The following is a 21,635-nucleotide window of genomic DNA, read 5'->3' as shown; positions in this document are numbered from 1 at the left end:
GGCCCGTCTCTGAATTGCTGCTCGTTCCGTTGGAGAAACATGGTATAGACGTGGGCATACGGGGCGCGTGGTCTCGTCTGTAATTATACGGGACTTGGCGACAGGCGACCGGAGTTTGGTCCACTGCGGAAGACGTAGCAGTCTGCTAAATCTACCACGACAGCCGAAAGCAGATCCTTATGAGTCGGCGGTAACTAGGTGTTTATTGCGACAGGGGGCAGAACGTCTCTGGGTCTCTGGAAAAGCGCCTCTGGAAAACGTCTCTGGAAAAGCGCTGGGGATTTTTTGGTGTCGTATAAAGTGAACTTGTCATCAAATCATAAAAATAATTTTAAAAAACCATAAGCCACCGGTGGGGTCCAAACCCATGACTTCCGAATTTCGAAACAGGCGCTCTACCAACAGGGCCACGGAAGCGGTTGTGCAATCTTCTACTTGCTTATGTGCTCATGTAGTACGGTTTATGTATTTTGTGTTTCCCTACATTCCCTAAACTTGTTCTCTCTCTCGCCTTGTATGTGCGTGGAAGAGTGTGGGTTTACGTGGGTTTGAAAGAGAATCATTGTTTGCTTGAATATACCAATTTTGTTGTTGTATTTAGAACTTAACGCTAAATAACACTGATTACAGAACTAATATTACTTCAACGAACAGCAATTAGTAACACGCCATAACAAATTGCTTTCGCACTAAAAAGAAATAAGTATTTAAGGGCCCTTTGTGCCGCATTAATTTTAAGGCTCTTGGGTAGATCTGACAGAAAGAAAAAAAAAAGGGCGTAGGGCACTAATAAATATGTAGGCATGATAGTGCGACACCACTAAAAGCTAGGATGCGCATTTTTGGGAGGAAATAAAAAAAATGGTCGACGGTTACATTATTGGTAATGAAACATTTGAGCGCACCAGTCGGGATATTTGAACCGTAGGCGAGCGCACACAGAGCACGCAGCGCCAAACAGCGACGACTCTTCCACTCAGCGTTGGTGGTACTACCATGGTACTACTCTGCTCGACTGGAGTGTTTCACCACTTCCTGCGGTACTGCTGCGTCCAAACGAGCGTGATTATAACGGCGCAGCCAATCACGACTTGGTAGAGCTTCACTAGATTCGCGCCTTCTGCACTGGTGCTCACAACATAATTTTTTTTTCTTTATTATGGTGCTCACAACAGAACTCCGCTTCACTACTGGTATCAAGGTTTATCGTACACGGAGAGCGCATCGATGCTCGAGCAGGAGGTTCACATTGCAGTTAGTAATCAGCAGCTGTTCAATGCACTGCGTGCGCCAGCAGTAAAGCGAGCCGTCAATAGCTGTTTACGCTGTTTGTGCTACTAGCCAATTGCACTGCAACGCGAGGTATACGGGTTATCTTAGAGGAATGTAAAGGCAAGCGAGCTTTTGAGGACGCAGCGGCAGATGCGGATAAGCCTGCAGCGTCACATTTCATCTCGCGTTGCTCTAGATAGACGCTCGGTAAAAGCTCTAGAAGGTGCTGTTTGCTTGTTTTGTCTGCGTAAAGCGACATGATCATTTCGACTCGCGACAGCGCCAGGCGATTGGCGAGGAGCATGCTTTCCTCCCATCGTTTTTCATGGCCGTGCCGGTGCACTCGGCGAAGCATGTGCGTGCCCGTAGAAAGGACGCTTATTCTTAAGAGGCCTCAGCAGCTTGCTCACTGCGGCGTTAAACGATTTGACCAAGTGCCGAGGACTACATCGCTTCCTCTTCTCGGCAGCTTGTCAGCGTATTTGGGAGTTGCAGGTAAGAAGCGTTTGCAGAAGTCGGAATTATTACCTGTCGGTGTGCGTTCGCTCCCCTATTTATTGTGCGATTTACGTGCACGTAATAAAAGGTGGTCGAAGTTATCCTAAGTGGCTTACTTAATCAGTGCACCTCCCGAATTATTTAGGCATGTTGAACCCTATTACTCACTAAAGCTTTTGTTCATTCAAAGTCAATGTGTTTGAACGCCAGTGATGTTTCCCTCGCAAATTTTGAAGGTGTATCGACAAGAAGTTAGCATGGTAAGTATGGCTCAAAAAGGGATTATTTTAATGCCAGTGTGACGTGACTAATTTTCATCAGCGCATGCATATGGTCGGTGTAAGAACTTGGGCGTAATTACATATTTAAATAGTGGATTTTTACTTACAGGATCCTCTACTGGATCAAACATGTCGTTGCCTAGTGTTATTCTGTAACACAAAATTTCCGCTTTCTATTCGCCGAAGCAAATATTACCCAGCTGCGTCCAAGCAGCAAACATAAAATTTGATCTGACGGCTGCAGTACACTGAGAACGCTCTTCAGGAAGGGCACCACAACACCATGACACTGTTTGGTTTGTCATTTCAATTTATTTCAATTTCATTTCTATCCGCTACGCATTACGCTCTCGTACTGCTGTGATCGACACTATCCGCTGGGGAGCCTTTGTATATAAGTCTGCGGCCTTCAGTGTTCACTTGCATGAAAGTAGCTTAAGGCCTAATTTTCTTGTCCTCGCTCTCCTCTTAATAGAACACGCCAACGTCCACGAAGCATGCAAGGCCGGTCTCAAGTTGTATCGCAGACACGGTCCGATTGTGGTTCAGAATCTTCCAGGCCGCTACCCTCTGGTGCATTTATTCACCGCAAAAGATTTTCAAACCGTTTTTCAAGAGGAAGGCCGGACCCCTCATCGGATAGGAATGGTACCCATCAAGCATTACCGGGATCAAACATCTCAGATGTACACAGACGCTAGCATACTGCACATGTAAGTACCCTTTGGGACATCAGCGTGCTTGGCGTGCATTGTTTTCAAGACCAACAGGGATCATTATGTGTGTTCAAAAATAGCGATAACAGTGCTATATGAACAACGAGCACACTGAACAGCAGTTACAACCGGTAAGGTATCAGCACCGGAATGGCTGCTTTATTGCAAAAAGTTAAAAATTTGCTTGAGTAGGTTTGGTTCAACAATTGTGGCAGCCTTGCTTGTTATGAGCAATGACATAAATGGTGAACAGGTTTACCATTCACTCAAAATGTCATGAGCTGCCCCTCAAATTAAAAATGCACTGTTGCATGCCGGAAAGTATATTTCTTGGGTTCAGAACTACTGCATTGGACTTAGTGAAACACTGGATTGTACAGCATAATTCATTTTCCAACTCGCCAGCAAATAGTTCAAAACAGCGGCTTTTGTGCTTCTGGTGTAATAATTTGCTTCCTATTAATTTACATGAAGGGCGCCACACACTGCAGCTTCGTGCTTGCCGCTAGCGTAAATTCCATGTTTGCAAAGGTATCTTCCGTCTCGGCATGATCATGCCTGCTATGCGAGCTAGCGTAGACTTTAACTGCTTTCTTAAATGCGATATCAGCTTCCCAAACTTTGCAGAGAATAAAACAGCGCTAGGAAGACGGGACAAGAGAGGGGCAAACCCACGTGCTGTCCCGTCTTCCGCAATGCCGTTTTATTTTCTTCAACACGTCCGACAAGTACGTATTTGCACTCTTCTCAGATTTTCCTTAGCAAATGCTAACCTCGTTTGAACTCTATTCAATTATCCGGGAGCATATACAAAGCAACAATAAAGCAATAAGGCTTGTTTGAATTGATTTTTTTTTTACATAGTTTCGCGAGTACTGGCGCCCTGGCTATTTACGCATGCTTACCGCGTGTACTGGTTTGGCAGCACTGGCACTGAGTAGTAAAATGCTCGATTGAAGAGGCACGTGTTCACCCAATATCGATTTGTTTGTCACATGAACCGCTTAGCATGTATTTACTCGTACTAACACAACCCAGGACATTCTTGACTCTTAGTAATGCGTTGAATAAAGTTGTTTCCTTCTCCTCAGTCGCAACTACTATCAGGTTATGCTCACCCATATCATGCCGCCCAACCATCATGGGTGATAGATAAACCTTCGGTGCACCTGTTTGTTGTCTGTATACTGAAGAAATAGTTGGTGCCAATACCTGGGCTGAAGCAACTTGTTCTGGCGCACATCTGGTCAGAATATCACAATTATATTCACCTGTATACTTACGGATCTGTAGCAGCATAAGCATCAACTGGAGCCGTGGTGACACCGTCAGAAGACGACTCTCCGGTTCTCTTTAAGGAATCATTCTAGATCAACCGCTGCTCAGCTTGTAGCGCTTCGGGTATCGATTTTCTACATTTATAGGGAAACACCTCAAAAGTGGTGCATATTTCCAGACTGAAAACCTGCATCACAAATTTTGGAGAGGCTCCTACGCTACACCGCCTTCCACTCTCTTGCCCTAAACGTCACGGAGCGCCTTAAATCTGTCCATGTCTAAGTTGACAGAATAGTATTTAATTGGATTTCTGCACACTGCGGCCTTGATGGAAATCTGCTGGCAGATTCTGAAGCAAATCACGCCCACAGCAGTGGTTATAGTGCCTCTTTCAAGAGCGGATATAGCTCGTGTATTTCGTCGAACGGCATGAGGAGTGCAACGGCAGCTTACTGAACCCAGTCAGACACCCTAAACATCTGTCTCAGAAGGCTAGACCGGGTACTGTCATTTTCTCTATTGCGTGGAATTTCGCGCTGATATACATGCTTGATTTTAAACGCGGCTGTAACGCGCAAATACTTGCATTTCATTGGACTGGCGGACCCCCTGGACTGTCAACTTGTGACATTAGAGAGACCGTGGAGCATATATTAGTGGTGTGCCCAGTGTATGCGGCCGAAAGGATAATGCTAGCGACTGCTTTGAAGCGTTTGGACAGCAGGCCTCTCTCGAACGATTTGCTATTGGGTTGACCAGACGTGCGGAAAGCTCTAGAGGCAATGCGGACTTTTTGCCGTTTCTTGAGAAACACGGTACTAGACTCGCGCTTGAGAGACAAACTGCTGTGCCTGTGTATCTATGTCACACCTCATATTACTACGACCGTCAATATTCTCCTTTCAACTCTACGGCCGACCTCTCAGTTTTTCCATTCAATAAACACGCCTATTTATCTGTGCCACGTACAGACGCACAGCCGGCTGTGAGTCTGTAAACCTCATATTGCCACAAAGCGCAAATTCAAACATGGCATGAGAACCGGTATATATCAGGATATATACCTTCTTCAAATCAAGCTTCTCAGAGCTATAGGCTAGATTAGAAGCTAGGTTAGAACGGTTCCATTTTCTGGGGGAATTCCTGTTAATATTGCAAATAGGCAGCATGCCCAGAAATTTCATTTCCCTGCGCGGCTTACACACTATACGAGGTTAGTTGGGTTTCGTACGGTTTTATTTAGGTTGAAATTCTAATTAAGGCCTTTAGTGAGAGTTTCCCAGACGAGAGCAGGGTACAGCGACGACGACAATCTAAGCAAAACGTCAACGGCTGGCCGTAAGCTCGTGAGAGATGGAAAACATTATTAGCTCTGAAAAGAATTCTACATCAAGGTCTGCGGTCGGGTCCCGTTGTTCTGGGCTCCAGCGGGTGCGTAGTCGACTAACTGAGCTTTATCGTTGAGGCCTTCACTACCCAGCGCGGCCTCTCAGTGATGCAGGCCAACGCAGGCCAATGCAGGCCAACGACCGAGACAAGATATAATAGCACTCTGACGCTGAGTAACGGATGTGCGATAAAGACTGTTCGCGGCCGACCGCTAAAAACAGGGGAACCGCCGGGCACTGTGGCTGCAGTGTTTTCGCGATCCTCAGCGCCGCTTGGAGTAATTGGGCTGACCTGGTCACCTGTCGCTAGGGCTAATCTTATTTATGCGCAACTGTAGTATCACGATAAAGAATCTAACAACCGAGTATGCGTAGGCACCGCACTGCTTGATTCACTTTTGTCCTGCCTGTAGAATTGCATGGTCAGCATTTATGGTTGTCATCGGTGACCAAAGAAATGACATCCACGAGAATTATCAAACAGAAAAAAATGCAAGCTGACAGTCGCGACCTTTTCGTAATTTTTGTTTGGGAAAATATATCTCTGACTTCGCAAAAGCCAGAGCTGCGAAAATAATTACACAAATAGCTTTTCATCATATACATGCCAGAAAACTCGGATTTATTGCTAAAATTTTCAATGTGAAACTTAGATGAAAAGTTCAAGAAAACGCAAAAGAAAATACAAGCACAGTTGCTAGTTGGGTCAGAACTTTGTGTAAAATGGAAGAGATACTCAAATTACGGCAAGCCCAGCTGAGCGACCTAGAGGATCGCTGTAGGCGGTCATATCTTAGTTTTTGGCATTCCGGAAATTCCGAATGAAACTTTGTGGCTCTTGTGCGACATAGCTTCAAACGACATCTTTCTGAATAAATTGGGCGTGAGCTGTTCGTCGGTGGCAAGAACAGATTGGCTCGGGAAGAGTTCAGATGTCAAGCCAATTATCGTGTATTTCCAGGACTAGACGGAAAAACACTCAGTCATGCAGAACGCATACAAGCTAGAAGGTACAGAAATTTCTCTTCAAAATGACTGCTACGCAGACACAGGGCGTAAACGCAAACTGCTTTGAACAATAGCGAAGGCAGAAAAAGATAGCGGAAAAAAGGTGCAGCTGACGCACGATAAGCTAAGAATTTATGGCCAGTATTTTACTTGGAAGATGCCTCCAACCCTCGCAAACAGATTTATGAAACTGATAGCTCCCCGAGCCGAAACCAAAATCCTAGAACGAACAGCTCAACGTCCGAAAGCTCTTTTGCAGACGCATCAGCTCTGGCTTCTTTCCTTCAATGCCAGAAGTATTGTGACTAAAACAGATAAGCTAGAAGTTTTACTTTTGTTATATGGTCCCCATGTCTGCGTCATTTCCGAAACTTAGTTGCATGCAGCCATTCGCGATGAGGAAATAGTTCCGCCGAACTATCATGTACAAAAAAGATAGGAGTTCTCGCGGTGGCGGTATTGCTATCATAACAAAATCCAGTGTTCATTTAACAATGGCAGATCAATGCCAGGCACACGAAAGTTTGTTCTCGAAGGTCTATCTGAGGAATGTCGTTTGTTTTTGTGCTCTGTATATCGGCTCCAGGTGCTGAAGGCTCTTATGATTCAGTTGTATGATCATCTCCTGAGACTAAGGGGAAAAACTTGATAATACCAGGTGACTTTAATTTGCCGTGCTTAAAATGGAACCGTTTAAATTATGATTCGTCGGTTTCTGGTGACTTGATATATATTATGTTTACTCTGGGCCTCCAGCAGGTTGATGATAAAGATAGCCGGGGAAATAATAGTCTTGATCTTCTATTCCTGAACGAAGTATTTTCCGATGGAGCGACAATGGTCGAGCCTGGTATATCAGACCACAAGCTGATATCGTTTTGCTAAAAAATTCCTGCCCAGAAGCACCAAAATCAAAGAACAATAAAAAAAAAATAAGAGATTTCACTATGGCAGACGATGTTGCGATTATAGATTATTTCGATATACATCTTGATGTAATCGAAATTAACGTTGAACGTTCATGGCAACGTTTGCAGTGGACTGTAAAGTACTGTACAGAGCACTTTCTCCCTTTAAAGCAGTTCAAAAACAGCGACCGAATCCTTGGATAAATCGAGATATTATTCAAACCAAGCGTAAAATAAAAAGACTCTGAAAGAGGAACAAAGCGACCATCACGCAGATTACGGAGCTGAAGCAAGACTTACTAATAGAGGTAAATTTGGCCAGAGATAGGTTCTACAGCGGTAAACCCATCGGTCGCGATGGCTCCGCGAGTTCAGACCCGGGCATGCGGTCCATTTTCGATGGAAGCGAAAAGAAAGAATGCTATGAACTGCGCGATATCAGTGCCCGTTAAAGAACCGAGGGTGGTCAAAAGTTTTAGAGCCTCTATTGCGCCGTCCCTCATCGCCGATGTCTGCCTCAGACGTTGAACTATATGTACCAAATTTCTGAAAGTTGGACATTATCAACGTTGCAGCCAAGGGAAGCTGTGGAACAATGTTCGATCCGCTGGGAAGCCGCACGTACTCAGGAACAATGCCGTCATGTCGTACCTCCCGGCCATCGACGCGGTTGTTGAAGATGCGACCAATCTAATTAAGAAATCCACCGACGACAAGGGAGAGATCAACGACTGCTTTCATCTGCTGCGGCGATGGGCCTTAGAAAGTGAGTGAGAGGGCGCAATGACGTCGAATGGATTTTGAATTTTATTCACTTTTGACACCAACTTGTGCCTTCGCGCTCTCGGCTTTACCTCGGCAAATTCTGCGTCACCTTGTTGAAACGTCATTGCATACTAGATTCCAAGTGGCTAAACATGCACTGAAACTTTGTTACTGCATTGGTTTTTTAGCAGTGATTACTAAGGACGAACAAGTGATAAATCATTGATCTGTTTATTTGCTTGCTTGGCTGCTTGCTTTACTGAATGATTGAATCATTGATTGTTTCTGGGCATAAAAGTCGTGTCTATAAGGATGAAAGTGCCACATTTTGGCCATATATTGTTAAAACGCTGACGCACACCTGCCATGTATACTACGGACATTATTACTGCGACAACGCAGTGACAAAAAACACTGCAGCAGCAGGGAGAATAAAATTCTCTTGTGGAGAGCAGTCTACATGACATTATATTGAACCTCACTATACTATTACTAGCATTGGAGTATATTGCCACCGTAAGGTGGCTTGCAGGAAGTACATATATCTTGATGTTCAGCATGATCAACAGAAAACAAAACAAAAAACTGCGCATTGCGTTCTTCAATGCCGCTTTAAAATTCACCCCTTCGTAATACAGTTGCAAATGACTTAACACTGAAAGCTGACTTACTTCTATTAAAAATTTGTTAACGTACCGTTCTGGTAACCGTATTGGTAACATTAGGGTAACGCGCATTATCTCAGAGGCACCAACATTTTGGTGGCATTAAAATAGTGCAAAATGTCTGAGGCACCAGGCAACTAAGCCAAATGGGCATCCTATTATCAAAGTTAACCCCGCCTACCTATCCCTCGCCCGTTTTACCCTTTTCCCACCGCATGCGTGACTGCCCACCTATAGAGTGGAGATGATACTGCGCAAATCTTTTCATCATAATCTTTCTTGTAACGCCTCCTCACGATAGCTGTGTACACTGTTGGTTTTTACAAAGGAAGGTTACTGTCTGAAATCCCACTGTTGTCTCACTATAAAATGTGGTTTGCTAAAACAGCTGCAAGTCTCGGCTTTTGTTTGATACGGCCGAGGCAGTACTGGGTATTTTAAATTGCATTGTATTTGCGTTTGTGACGGCAATATCTTATTTTGTTACTTTATGCAGGCACCACACTCATATCTTTAGGTGTCCGCCTGGGGTCCCTGGACTCTCCTTATGCGCCACCATGGTCTGACAGCGAAGCCATTTTAGAAGACACCATGGTGACCATGGAATGTTTGCAGGCATTTTGTAACAGATTCCCTTACTACCGCTACTTTCCGACGCCAATGTGGCGACGATTTCATCGGGCCATGGACGACTACACTGTGTAAGGCTTTACTTTCCCGACAATAAGCTTATTGCCGCATTTTTTATTTTGGGCCGATGCAATATATTGCTAAACCAGTAATATGCGGTCCTGTGTTTGTCTTCTACGAGCTGCAAATGAAAAATGAGCTTCAGCATGAGCATCTCACCCCGTTTCTTTGTGTCGCGACTAACTGACTATGACAGAAGAAGTCTTTTACGAACAAAAGAAAAGTAAAACCGCCTCGCTACGTCACTAAGAATTAATATATGTAATGAGTAGCAAGGGACCAGTTTCGCCACCCCAAACTCCTATTTATAAATAGGAGTTTGGGGTGGGGAAAAGGGCATATAGGACATGGGTTAAACAAAAGCGCCATATCTTAATGTTCATCAGCTCGTGGTGGTGGTGGTAGTGGTTATTTTATTTGTATACAAAAGAAAGAAAAAGAGTTTTGCCAGCCCTGGTATCTGCAATCTGATTTCTGAAGCACCTGAAATGGGGAGGCGGAAATAGAGATATCTAGGAAGGGGTAGAGGAAATCAAAGAGGTGAGCGATAGGGAGAAAGAAAAATGTAGATAAAAATAAAAAAGAAATATACACACTATAGAACAAAATACAGTAGTTCGCTTTCTCGCTTTTCAGGTTAAAGCTGTGGTTTTGTGTAAGCTTGGCGCTCGTGTCGCACTTAGAGGCATTGGAACACGTCACGGCGGCTACACGCGATGTGTCACTTGAATATTTTAAAGCCCACCACCCCTGGCTAGTTTTGAAATAGACCAAGCCATGCATGTTGTCGAGGGCAACACCTGCCAAGGCTTGATGCGTCGCGCGTGATTGTGACCGAGTCAACAAGCATGGAAATGTCCCGCACTCGAGAGCCTCTCGTTTGTTTGCCTCGATGTTTATCGTAAAGCTCTGAGAGGGCATTCACGTTGCTTCTCAGGAGCTGTTTTGTTGACAAGCGCATAGCTGCAGCAGTGCAGGCTGGAGAGGGAGGCGATAATTCCTTCAAACACATCGCCGACCCCTTCCGCACTGCCTCACAAACAACATGGCGCCCACTGTGACCGTGGTAAACACTCCCTGTAGTTTCCGTAGCGTTTTTTTTTTTCTCATTACGTTTTACCCTCCATACAGTTCTAAGTACGCCCCAGGTCGAGTGCGCAAATGTAAAAACAACGTTCTTAGAGAAAAATGACGCGTTCAACAAGGCTTGAATTTGGGCTAGTTAGTTCCTGCTGAACATAACTAAAATTCCCGCACAGTGTACAGGACACATAAGCGGTCATGTTCTGTTTCGTTCTTGTTTTGTTTTTTATCTTTTCTGTGCGCGAAATTCATAGATTCGTTCCCATCGTAGTTTTGCATTAGCAACATTGGCTTCTAGCAGTTGGGAACAGCTGACGCGTAATATGCTGTTAGTAACGTAAGTCGTGCGGCGAATCAACTGTAAATTCCCCCAAGCGTCGATAGTATAATGAAATGTTCCACAGTAGTTGCCAAAATAACTCTAAAGCTGTTCTCCAGCTGTAGTTAGAGAGCGGCCTTGCCACCGCAAAATATCCGTAATTGACAGTGTTGACGGTAGATTGCTGTGACCACCATTTGTTTGAAAATGAAAATCTGGAGTGCTGTATAAACCCCTAAAATGCCGTTCAACTCTATCACGGCCCCTCTACGCATCTACTTTTTGACTTTTCATCCCTTCGGCGAAGGGCAAGTTGGACAAATCTGTTTGAACGCAACCTCCGAACTGCATTAAGATGCAAAGCCACGAGTATTCCCAGTTTTTCATAGATATTTCTGTTGGTAGCTTGGTGGCCGTTCAGTGGCTGTGGGAAAGGAGCTCGGTGAAAAGACTACCATCGAAATCCTCGTCATTGCGCGAAACAAATAACGTAACATTTGATGGTTAAAAATTTCTATGATTGGTTTACGCGCTGACACCGGCCACCCGACGACTTCCACCTGCTAGGTCCGCCGTGCGAAAATGTGGCCAGTGGGAAATCACTCTCTTCTGTTAGATGGTGGAAAAGTGAGAATCTAATCAGTTTTAAATTATTTGAAGGGAACATTGCAAGAGCGATTCTACATTTTGTGCGTGGCAGAGCGGTATATATGGTATATGTGGTCGTGCATGGTACCTCACGAATGTCTTACACCATTGCATTGCCGTAGGTAATATTGATTGGGGGCTTCTATAATTTTACCTTTTCACGCGACTGTCGTAACACTGTTTTGTTGCGCTACGCGAAGACCCCTGCTTATACATGTTAGAATTAGCGTTTTTTTTTTTCGAGAAACGGGTCAAATATTTTTATAAAAGTGATTTTTTTAAGCACCATGCCAAACATGTCTTCTTCCTTTTTTTCCAGGCGTGTAACCCGACACATCAGTGACGCGGCATCCCGTTTTTTAGATAAAAAACAGCGCGAGCCGCGTACAATTTTGGAACACCTGCTCATTGACAACAAACTCGAATTCGCCGACGTAGTGACGTTTACCAGGGACCTGATAATGGGAGGCATCGAAACAGTGAGTGGGCCATTTCTCATCGACGAGATATGTTTGTGAACTTTTTTTAAAGAAAGATAATAAGATAATGTAGCACAGTGTGACCTCCTTCAGGAGTACCATTGCTTCCTAAGTGAAATATTTTTCGCTTTGCATGTCTGACATTATTTGTTTAATAAATTGGTTTCTTTTCAAGAAATATTTTGGGTTATAGGCAGAGTTAAAACGCACGGTTCATGTACTACAATGCAAATACGCTACCGACAAGTGCAGCACACGCTTATATGGGTTCGGAGGATGCGGGGTTTGCACGTCTCCTTATCAGTGAGCCTCGCAACAGAACTCAGGACATGACAATGGGAAATAAAGAAAAACCAATAAAATGAAAAACACTTGAAGATCAAATATTATATAGAAATTAAATATAGAGAAAATAAAAATCTCATCCAATGAGATATTCAAGCTGTCGCCTCCACAGCACACAGGCAGCCTCAAATTCATACCGAAATTTCTAATTGACATCCTCGCGCGCATCGCGTGATATCAGCAGTCGTCTTCAATCTACTTGAGCAGCAGCCAGTTTTAAACCTCCATAAATTGGCCTGAGTTAGCACCAAGAATCCTAATTATTTAGCGTCTACTATTTAAGCAGCGTAATTTGTGTTGCATGGGAGAGGAGGAGGCTGAGGAGGAGGAGGAAAGGCAGGGTTGCATGGGAGAGAATTTTGAAGTAGTTGGTACAATATAATCCACACATGCAAAAAAAGAAAAAGAAAGCGGGAATAAAAGATTGAGCGAAGAGAACGGCACTGAAGCACCGGCTTTCTACACTAACTCCGTGTAGTATCCATGTGCTCTTTCCGTTTAGCCTTATATGTAATTAATAGCCTTACATTGCCGCCGCTATAAATGATTGGTTTTTACCCCCTGAACTGATGCTCCCTTGCAGACTGCTTCCGCCGCCACTGCTTGCTTGCTCGATTTTGCAAAGTATCCGGAGGTGCAGGAAAAGGCACGCAATGAAATCTTCGCTGTTGTCGGACGAGACATGACTTCAATTCAGCCCGAACACTTCGAGTCTTTATCCTACCTGAGCGCATGCATGAAAGAGACAATGCGGTAAGTTATAAGAAGTTCTGGATACGTCCGAGCACTTTTCGAGCATATGTGTACGAGTACGCTTGTCACTGTGTCAGCCCATTCTTTGAGATGCGGTGGGTTATCATTGACAACAGCAACAACTAAAACGTTTTCGTTGATACGAATTTCTGAACTTCCTCGGACGAGGCGCTCTGTGTACAATGCGCCGAACGTTAGGTGCGCCTCTAATGATACAAATGCGTTAGCCGTGACAGCACCTTTTGATATGTAGCACTGTCCGCACTTCGCTGATGTCGCTAATGAACGCTGAGGTGGAGCGTGTGAATTGTCGCTCGGCCAATGAACACCGCGAGCATTTAGCGATGAATCCATCCGCGCGGTTATTGACCCAACCTGCCGTAAATAGTCCTGAGTGAATCAGTGTCCCATGCTTTTGCGTACAAAATTTGTTAATTTTCCTGATTTGGTTTGGGCTGGTTTGGGCTGATGTCAACATTTCTGGGGACCCCATGAGCGTCAATTGATATAAGAGTTATTACTGTGTTTTAAACCGTTACCGTCCTGCATAACCCACTGCAGCGCAGACGTCTTCGCGACCAGTGTTTTAAATAAGATTTCAAAATTTGTTGCTTTAGTTTTGAAGTTGTAATGGTCATCGTAGTCTTGCACTTCATTGTATCTGTTTAGAATGCTGAAGCAGTATTAAATTCGGCAGAACGTGAAATAGTAGGATTTCAGGTTTTGGCTGAAAAAAGGCGGTCGCAATACAAACATCACCGCCGAAAAAATGATTTTTTTCCTTGACATTGAAAACAGATTGAAATAGCCAGGTTTATCCTGCCACTAAATATGTGACCTGGCTCCGCCAGTACAATGTTCACTCATTGTTTGTATATCCGATTAATGTGACCACCACTAATTCGCCCTAGATTTAGTGCACCAGTTTGTAGTACTCAGATAGGCCGAAAGAAAATTGGGGAAATGCTGCTATGCTTATTATCATCATCATCAGCCTAATTATACCCACTGCAGGGCGAAGGCCTCTCCCATATTTCTCCACTTAACCCGGTTCTGTGCTAGCTGCATCCACTTGACCCCTGCGAACTTCTTAATCTCATCCGCCCACCTAACTTTCTGCCGCCCCCTGCTACGCTTTCCTTCCCTTAGAATCCAGCTTGTTACCCTCAGCGACCATCGGTTATCCTCTCTTCGCACTACATGTCCTGCCCATGTCCATTTCTTCTTCTTAATTTCCACTAGAATGTCGGTAACTTGAGTTATTTCTCTGACCCACTCTGCACGCTTTCGATCTCTTAATGTTACCCCTACGATTTTTCGTTCCATAGCCCTCTGGGTTGTCCTCAACTTAAGTAGAACTCTCTTGATTAGCCTCCACGTTTCAGCCCCATAGGAGAGTACAGGCAAGATGCAACTGTTGTATACTTTCCTCTTGAGCGATACCGGTAAGCTGCTAGTCATAATCTGCGAGTGCTTGCTAAATGCGCTCCATCCCAATCTTATTCTTCTTGTTATTTCCTTTTCATGGTCCGGATCTGCGGTTACTACCTGTCCTAAGTAGACATATTCGCCTACTACCTCCAGTATTTCGCTACCTAATGTAACCTGCTGTTCCTTCCCGAGGCTGTTGAACATTACCTTAGTCTACTGCATATTGATTTTTCAAGCCTACCTTTCTACTTTTCCTGTCTAGGTCATGAATCATTATTTGCAGTTCATCCCCCGAGTTGCTTAACAAGGCAATGTCATCAGCAAATCGCAGATTACTGAGGTATTCTCCATCTACCCTTATCCCTAACTGCTCCCATTCCAAGTCTCTGAATACTTCCTCTAAACAAGCTGTGAATAGTACTGGGGAGATTGTGTCTCCTTGCCTAACACCTTTCTTTATGGGAATTGTGTTGCTTTCTTTATGTAGAACTATGGTTCCTGTGCAGCCACTATATATATCTTCCAGCACTTTCACGTACGGCTCGTCTACCCCCTGATTTCGCAATGCCTGCATCACCACCGAGGTTTCAACTGAGTCAAATGCTTTTTCGTAATCAATGAATGCTATGTATAAGGGCTGGTTATATTCCGAGCATTTTTCTATCACCTGATTGATGGTATGGATATGATCGATAGTAGAGTACTGTTTCCGAAACCCTGCTTGATCCTTTGCTTGATTGCAGTCTAAGGTTGTCCTGATTCTATTAGCGATTACCTTAGTAAATACCTTATACGTAACAGACAGTAAGCTGATTGCTCTGTAATTTTTAAGGTCCTTAGAGTCCCCTTTCTTGTGAATGAGGATAATGTTTGCATTCTTCCATAGTTCTGGTACCGTCGATGACACCAGGCACTGCGTATACAGAGTGGCCAGTTTTTCTAGCACGATATCCCCCCCCCCCCCGTCCTTCAGCAAATCTGTAGTTATCTGATCCTCTCCAGCTGATTTCTCCCTTTTCATAGTTTCTAGTGCTTTCTTGACCTCGTCCTCCGTCACTGGTGGAACGTCAGACTGTTTTTTCCTACCGCCAATCTCATTACGGTCCTGACTACTTTGGCTACTGTAGAGATCTGTATAGAACTCCTCGGCTACTTTGACTATCTTGTCGATATTAGTGATGACGTTGCCCGCCTTGTCCCTTATCGCATACATCTGGTTTTTGCCTATGCCCAATTTCTTCTTGACCGCTTTAAGGCTTCCCCCGTTCTTTGCAGCATGCTCAATTTTCTCCATGTTATACTTCCTTATATCGGCCACCTTGCGCTTATTGATTAGCTTTGATATCTCGGCCAATCCGATCTGGTCTGTTGGATTGGAAGCTTTCATACTCTGGCGTTTCTTAATCAAATCTTTCGTCTCCTTAGACAGCTTACCGGTATCCTCTCTAACTATCCTACCGCCTACTTCTACCGCGCACTCAGTAATGATATCTCTGAAATTATTGTTCCTTGCCTCTAGGGTAATGCCGCCATCCTCAGTTAGAGCTAAATACCCATTCTGTAGCGAGATCCTGAACTCGTCTGCCCTCCCCCTCACCGCTAATTCGTTGATGGGTTTCTTTCTTGCGAATCTGTTGCGTTCCTTCTTCAGATTTAGGCTAATTCGGGACCTCACCATCCTGTGGTCACTACATCGCACTTTCCCGATTACCTCTACATCTTGCATAATGGCGGGGGTTGAACACATTATGATGTCGATTTCATTTTTAGTCTCTCCGTTAGGACTTTTCCATGTTCATTTCCGGTTCTTCCGTTTGCTGAAGAAGGTGATCATGATTCGTAAGTTATTGCGCTCTGCAAACTCGACTAGTAACTCCCCCCTGCTATTCCTAGAACCAATGCCATATTCACCTACTGCCTTGTCTCCTGCCTGCTTTTCCCCTACCTTGGCATTGAAGTCGCCCATTAGTACAGTATACTGCGTCTTTACTTTTCGCATTGCCGATTCTACATCTTCATAGAAGCTTTCAACTGCCTGGTCATCATAACTACATGTAGGTGCATAAGCCTGTACAACCTTCAGTTTATACCGCTTATTATTATTAAGCCTAATTACGATGCCTGCAACCCTCTCATTAATACTATAGAATTCATCTATATTACCCGCTATATACTTATTGACAAGGAAACCTACTCCTAGTTGTCGCCTCTCTGGTAAACCTCGATAACACAGTACATGCCCATCCTTGAGTACAGTATATGCTTCATTCGGCCTCCTAACCTCACTAAGCCCTATGACATCCCATTTCATGCCCTCTAGTTCCTCTAACAGCACTGCTAAACTAGCTTCACTAGCTAAGGTTCTAGCATTAAACGTTGCCAGGGTCAGTTTCCAATGGCGGCCTGTCCAGCTATGCTTTTATGTAGTGTTATTTTAAACCTATAAATATTTTATCTCCACTTTATGCCCCAGGTTGAATCCTGCAGTACTAGGAATCTCACGAAAGCTGCAGCAAGACACTGTGTTCTCAGGCTACCTCATTCCTTCTCAGGTAAGTGTGGGGCTGAAAGCAACAGAAAGCGTCCGCTTTCACGTCATCATGGGCGCAAAACAAGCAGGGCTCACCGCCCGATATGGAAAATAATAGCCGTATTGTTCATACGATATGCGCAGATGCACAATATGTGAAGATACGCCCGAATTATACCCCACGTTATTCAACGTTTAAAACAGTTTAGGCTACAGAATTTCAAATACATAGATTAGCGTATGTGACGTTTCCTTCTTGTGTATCTGCGCATCTTGCATGCACAATACGGCTATTATTTTTCCATATCGGCGGTGGCCCCTGCTTGTTTTGTGCCTACGATGACGTCAAAGCGGGCGCGGGTACATAAAAACGTCCCTAATCTAAAATTTTGCCATTGCAACCTATCGCCAAAAAAAAAATTGGTCTGGTCCTTAGTTCCCTAGTTATATTTATGCACTTAACAAGGCATGCCTCATCTTCTAGGTAATATTACTAATTAAGAATATGCAATCGGCAGGTCGAAATGGTAGTTTTTGATACGGATCCATGGCAGGAATGGTCACTGGAAGACTGCCGCAGATGCTCTAGCGATGGGCATCAACCATTTCGATGGCCATAGTGTAGAATTCTTGTCACACTTCCAGTGGTGATGGAGATGCTGAACTATAGACGGCAGGCCCAGCCCTAATCGATCGTTCACCGCTGCAAGCTTCGCAGCGTCCGCCCCTCTGAAGGCGGTGGTCAGTGAACCATTTATCTCGCAAAAAAAAAAAAAAAAAAAAAAGACGAGAGTGCTGTCGACGGAGCCACTATTGGTGTACCAGATCACACCTCGACAGTGCGGCGCAGGTCATGTCATAAAACAGCGCACCACAAAACACTACGGAGAGTGATGTGAAGCACAGAATGATCCAGAAAGGCACTTGTCCTCTGTCAATAATTTTCTGCTAGCATCATTGCTTTTGTTGTCAACATCTCTCATTAGTATGATGTTTTCACATTTGAATACTTCAAATCCTACAGGTGAAAGCGCTGTACCATACGATATTGCAGCACGTCACGGGGAAGCGGAATCTGCGCCTTATACCACGGGGAAATTAAAAATAAAATGTTCGGAACGAAATAGACTAGGTTCAAGCCGGACCCAAAGATGTAAAGTAAAATCAGTAAACGCCTATGATGGTACGTTTGAATGCACCCGTTTGGGAAAATTTTTGCCTACTTCGCGAATGGGAACTTTTCTTCTGGGGACATTTTTTTCCGGGGTCATTTTTTCCGGGGAAGTTGACTCCGGGGCCGTTTTTTCCGGGGACATTGGCGTGACATGGTCCATAGGGTCACGAAGAGTCGGACACGACTGAACGACTGAACTGAACTGAACTGAACTATTATCGGAACCCATATTATTTAGGGGTTTTGAATAAAAACGACTAGAAGTGCAAGTTTAGAGAACTGACCTAAATTTACACATTATGACACATTTTTGTAAAATGCGTAGAAGTATAGAGAATCACATTGTTTTAGCCATTCGCGACAAAAAAGGACAACTGTGACATTTCTTATATATATACAAGCCATGTAAAAGACCAATAGAGGGCGCTCAATAAATGTAATTTTATTTACATTGAATACTCCCGCTAATGCTACGATATTTGTTTCGGGTTTTCTTACACTTTTCTAACTGGTTTGGTTTGGTAAAACTCTATTTCCCACAGTAGGGGTTTTGGAGGATACACTTTTCTAATAACTTGGCAAAATTGCGTTAAAGAATTGTAATAAAATTGTTATACGCCTTTTATGGCTTTTGTTTTAATGGTATGAATTTAAAATGAAAGTTAGAAAGCTCAAAATTTAAATCAGCCGCCTCAACTCCGTCAATTATTAAAGTTTCACCTCAAGGTCACGCGATGACTGTAAAACCTCGGTAATACGTGTTAGCAGAAGCGATACTGGTGATGAAGACGAATTAAAAAATAAGCAATAAAACGCGGTTAACATTTCACCGCAATTAGATACTTCACGCTCATTTAGTATTGCAATGACTATGGTGCATCAACGTACAAAACTCCGACGTCTTTTAAACGGCACGTCTTTCAAGCTGACACACATATAGCTGAAATACATATTATTCATTTGTGCTCCTATTAAACTGCAGATGAATGAATATGGCTGTCATAACTTATCTTCATGCTCACAATAAAAACTTCGCTTTCCGCGAAAGTGGTACGTTTACGTATGCACCTGTAAATGAATACTCAGCGTGCCGCGCTTCGGAGCCGAATGGCCGCCCTTCGGAGCCATCAGATCAATCACAGATGGCTTTCTGCGGAAACGGGTGGCTGCTGTGGTAAATGGATCGCAAAACACTGCATCTCTTTAATATGACTCCACCGCAGACTACGATATTTCTGCACAGCCTGGAGGCCAGCAGATGTCCTGAACACTTCAGTGAACCAGAGAGTTTTCTGCCTGAGCGATGGATGGCGAGCCAAGAAATGGGCGAAGGATGGGTCCACAACTCACTCGCCACCTTGCCCTTCGGTTCCGGGCGGAGAGTCTGTCTCGGCAGACGGATAGCAGAGATAGAGCTCACCACGCTTCTCGCAAAGGTATCAAACCAAAATACTTCTGAAATGTGTCACCTTTCAGCGCACATTAGTCCTACCAGCTCGACGCATGTCGAAGGTGCTGCACGGGTGATTTGAGCTTTAACAGATACTGCTTGATAGGATACGTTTTGTTTATCTATAGATACATTCGAGCGCTATCGTAAATAAGACGCATTACGAACTAACGCATTCCTAGATCATATGTGTTAAATAAAGTAAGAAGCGAATTCTCGTAGTAACAGCGTTATGATCCACATGACATCTTTTTTATAGTCCCATACTTTTCAGTAAAGTATCGGTATAGATGTCGTGCTTGCTCCCAAGGTTTACCTGCAACCAGCTAAGATGAAACTCTCTGACAGCTACACACTTTCGCATCTCCTGCATTAAGTGATAAGGAGCTTAACTTCCAGCGCAGTTCTCATACTTATAGTAGGCTATTATAAAAAAAAGTCATAATTTATGGCGTTTGATTTGTGTTTGAATATTAGCATGTACTTGTTGGAACAATGAAGTAATTGCGAAAACGGGGCACAAAATGGTACATTTTAAGTAGTTGTGATGCGTGACTATAATAGGTTACGGTTCTCAAGCCAGCCTCAGGAAGTGATGCAGCACCGGCATGCGTATAAAAAATGGCTCATAAATAACTCTTGCTTGATTGCGACTTTGTGCGCAGCCTCATTTGCATCTCTTGTTAATTCAGACTTCTTCCCGTGTTCTTTCATAATCATACAAATACTTCACCATATCAGAGTTCGTATTAAGAAAATCTGACCACCATAAATTTTGTTACAAACTTTTTTGCACGATCAAGCTTGCTGCTTAGCAGCTGGGTATATTAGCTACGACTACTGAGATAAACACAGCAGTCAGTGTGAGTATCAGAATAATAGCGGTCAGCTGTAACCATGGATGTAATGACTGCCAAATGCCTTAAATACCTACAATAATGCTCGCAGTGTTTGGTGCAATAGGCGCACTTTGCATTGATGAAACGCTGATGATTTACTTCCTATGTTCACCTTTCTTTGGATTTCTATCAAAATACCTTAAATCCATATTGTTATCTCAGGGCGCCGTGACGTACAGAACAGATAGTTAAGAAAATATGCTGTGCTTGAAACTGATTGATTTGTGACAGCGTCGCGGCATCTCAGAAGATAGCATGAAATGCAAACGATGTCTGCGTAAAGGAAACTAACACTCAGTTGCTTTTTTTTTGCACTGTCATGGGCAGCTCCTGCAAAGGTACAAAGTGGAACATCTCTACAAGGACATTCAATTTCACGAAAAGCTTTTCGTCATTCCAAAAGAACCAGCAAGACTTCGTTTCCTGAACCTGAGGAGCTGTCCACGAATATGATTCGGTGACAACAGTTTTAGCAAGTGGAAGATGCTCTACGTACTACCGCGAGGTTCACACATACTATGACGTCTTGCGAGGCTGTCCTCATGAATGTACAAATAACCATCGTTCATATTTCTGCCGGTACTGCTCTCATTTGGTGGTTGCCTCGTGAAAGGGCTGGCTGAGCCAATCCAGAGTTGCCGGCGCCAGCATCTCTATTGCTTGCTCTAACTTTTCTGTTGGCTAAGATGTAAGCCTTAAACTGATTCTTAGTTAAGATTTATTAATAAAATCGTTGCAGTTTTTGTGCATGCTTGATTATTCTACAAGGATGGGGCCTTTCACAAAGAGCAAGCACATTTCTTTTCTTTTGGTTCATATCATAACCGTTGCCTTTTTTTTTCTTTATTTCAAAAGTGATGTCGTGGTGAGCGTAGACTAAGACAACGTTGAGAAGAAATCAGTTAATGCTACAATCTGGAGCCCTATAGCCGCTTTCTCGCATTTTTGGAATGCGAGGTGTCCTTGGTGGTGGATGTGGCACATGGAATAAAACTTTCAGTGGTAGGGCGTACGAGAATGGGGAGAAGACGTTTTCCTAAAGTTCAACTACTTTT

The 21,635-nt window shown here is 43.8% G+C and overlaps 1 protein-coding gene across 1 annotated transcript; it reads left to right on the top strand.

Moving 5' to 3' along the window:
• The first annotated feature begins 1,267 nt into the window (after positions 1-1,267).
• LOC146186309 (putative cytochrome P450 49a1) lies at positions 1,268-21,340 on the top strand. The gene is made up of 9 exons (XM_084607115.1): positions 1,268-1,767; positions 2,527-2,764; positions 7,925-8,115; positions 9,276-9,480; positions 11,839-11,998; positions 12,927-13,096; positions 17,001-17,079; positions 19,455-19,667; positions 20,908-21,340. Exons 1-9 carry the CDS (start codon positions 1,530-1,532, stop codon positions 21,031-21,033), a joined length of 1,620 nt encoding a protein of 539 aa, XP_084463241.1. The 5' UTR covers positions 1,268-1,529; the 3' UTR covers positions 21,034-21,340.
• The last annotated feature ends 295 nt before the right edge of the window (positions 21,341-21,635 follow it).

Source organism: Amblyomma maculatum, chromosome 6 (assembly GCF_055883805.1).
Source record: "Amblyomma maculatum isolate TAMU_Amacu chromosome 6, ASM5588380v1, whole genome shotgun sequence".
In the NCBI taxonomy this organism is placed as follows: domain Eukaryota; kingdom Metazoa; phylum Arthropoda; class Arachnida; order Ixodida; family Ixodidae; genus Amblyomma; species Amblyomma maculatum.
The sequence above is the reverse complement of the archived record's forward strand: the minus strand, read 5'-3'. Positions and strand labels throughout refer to the sequence as shown.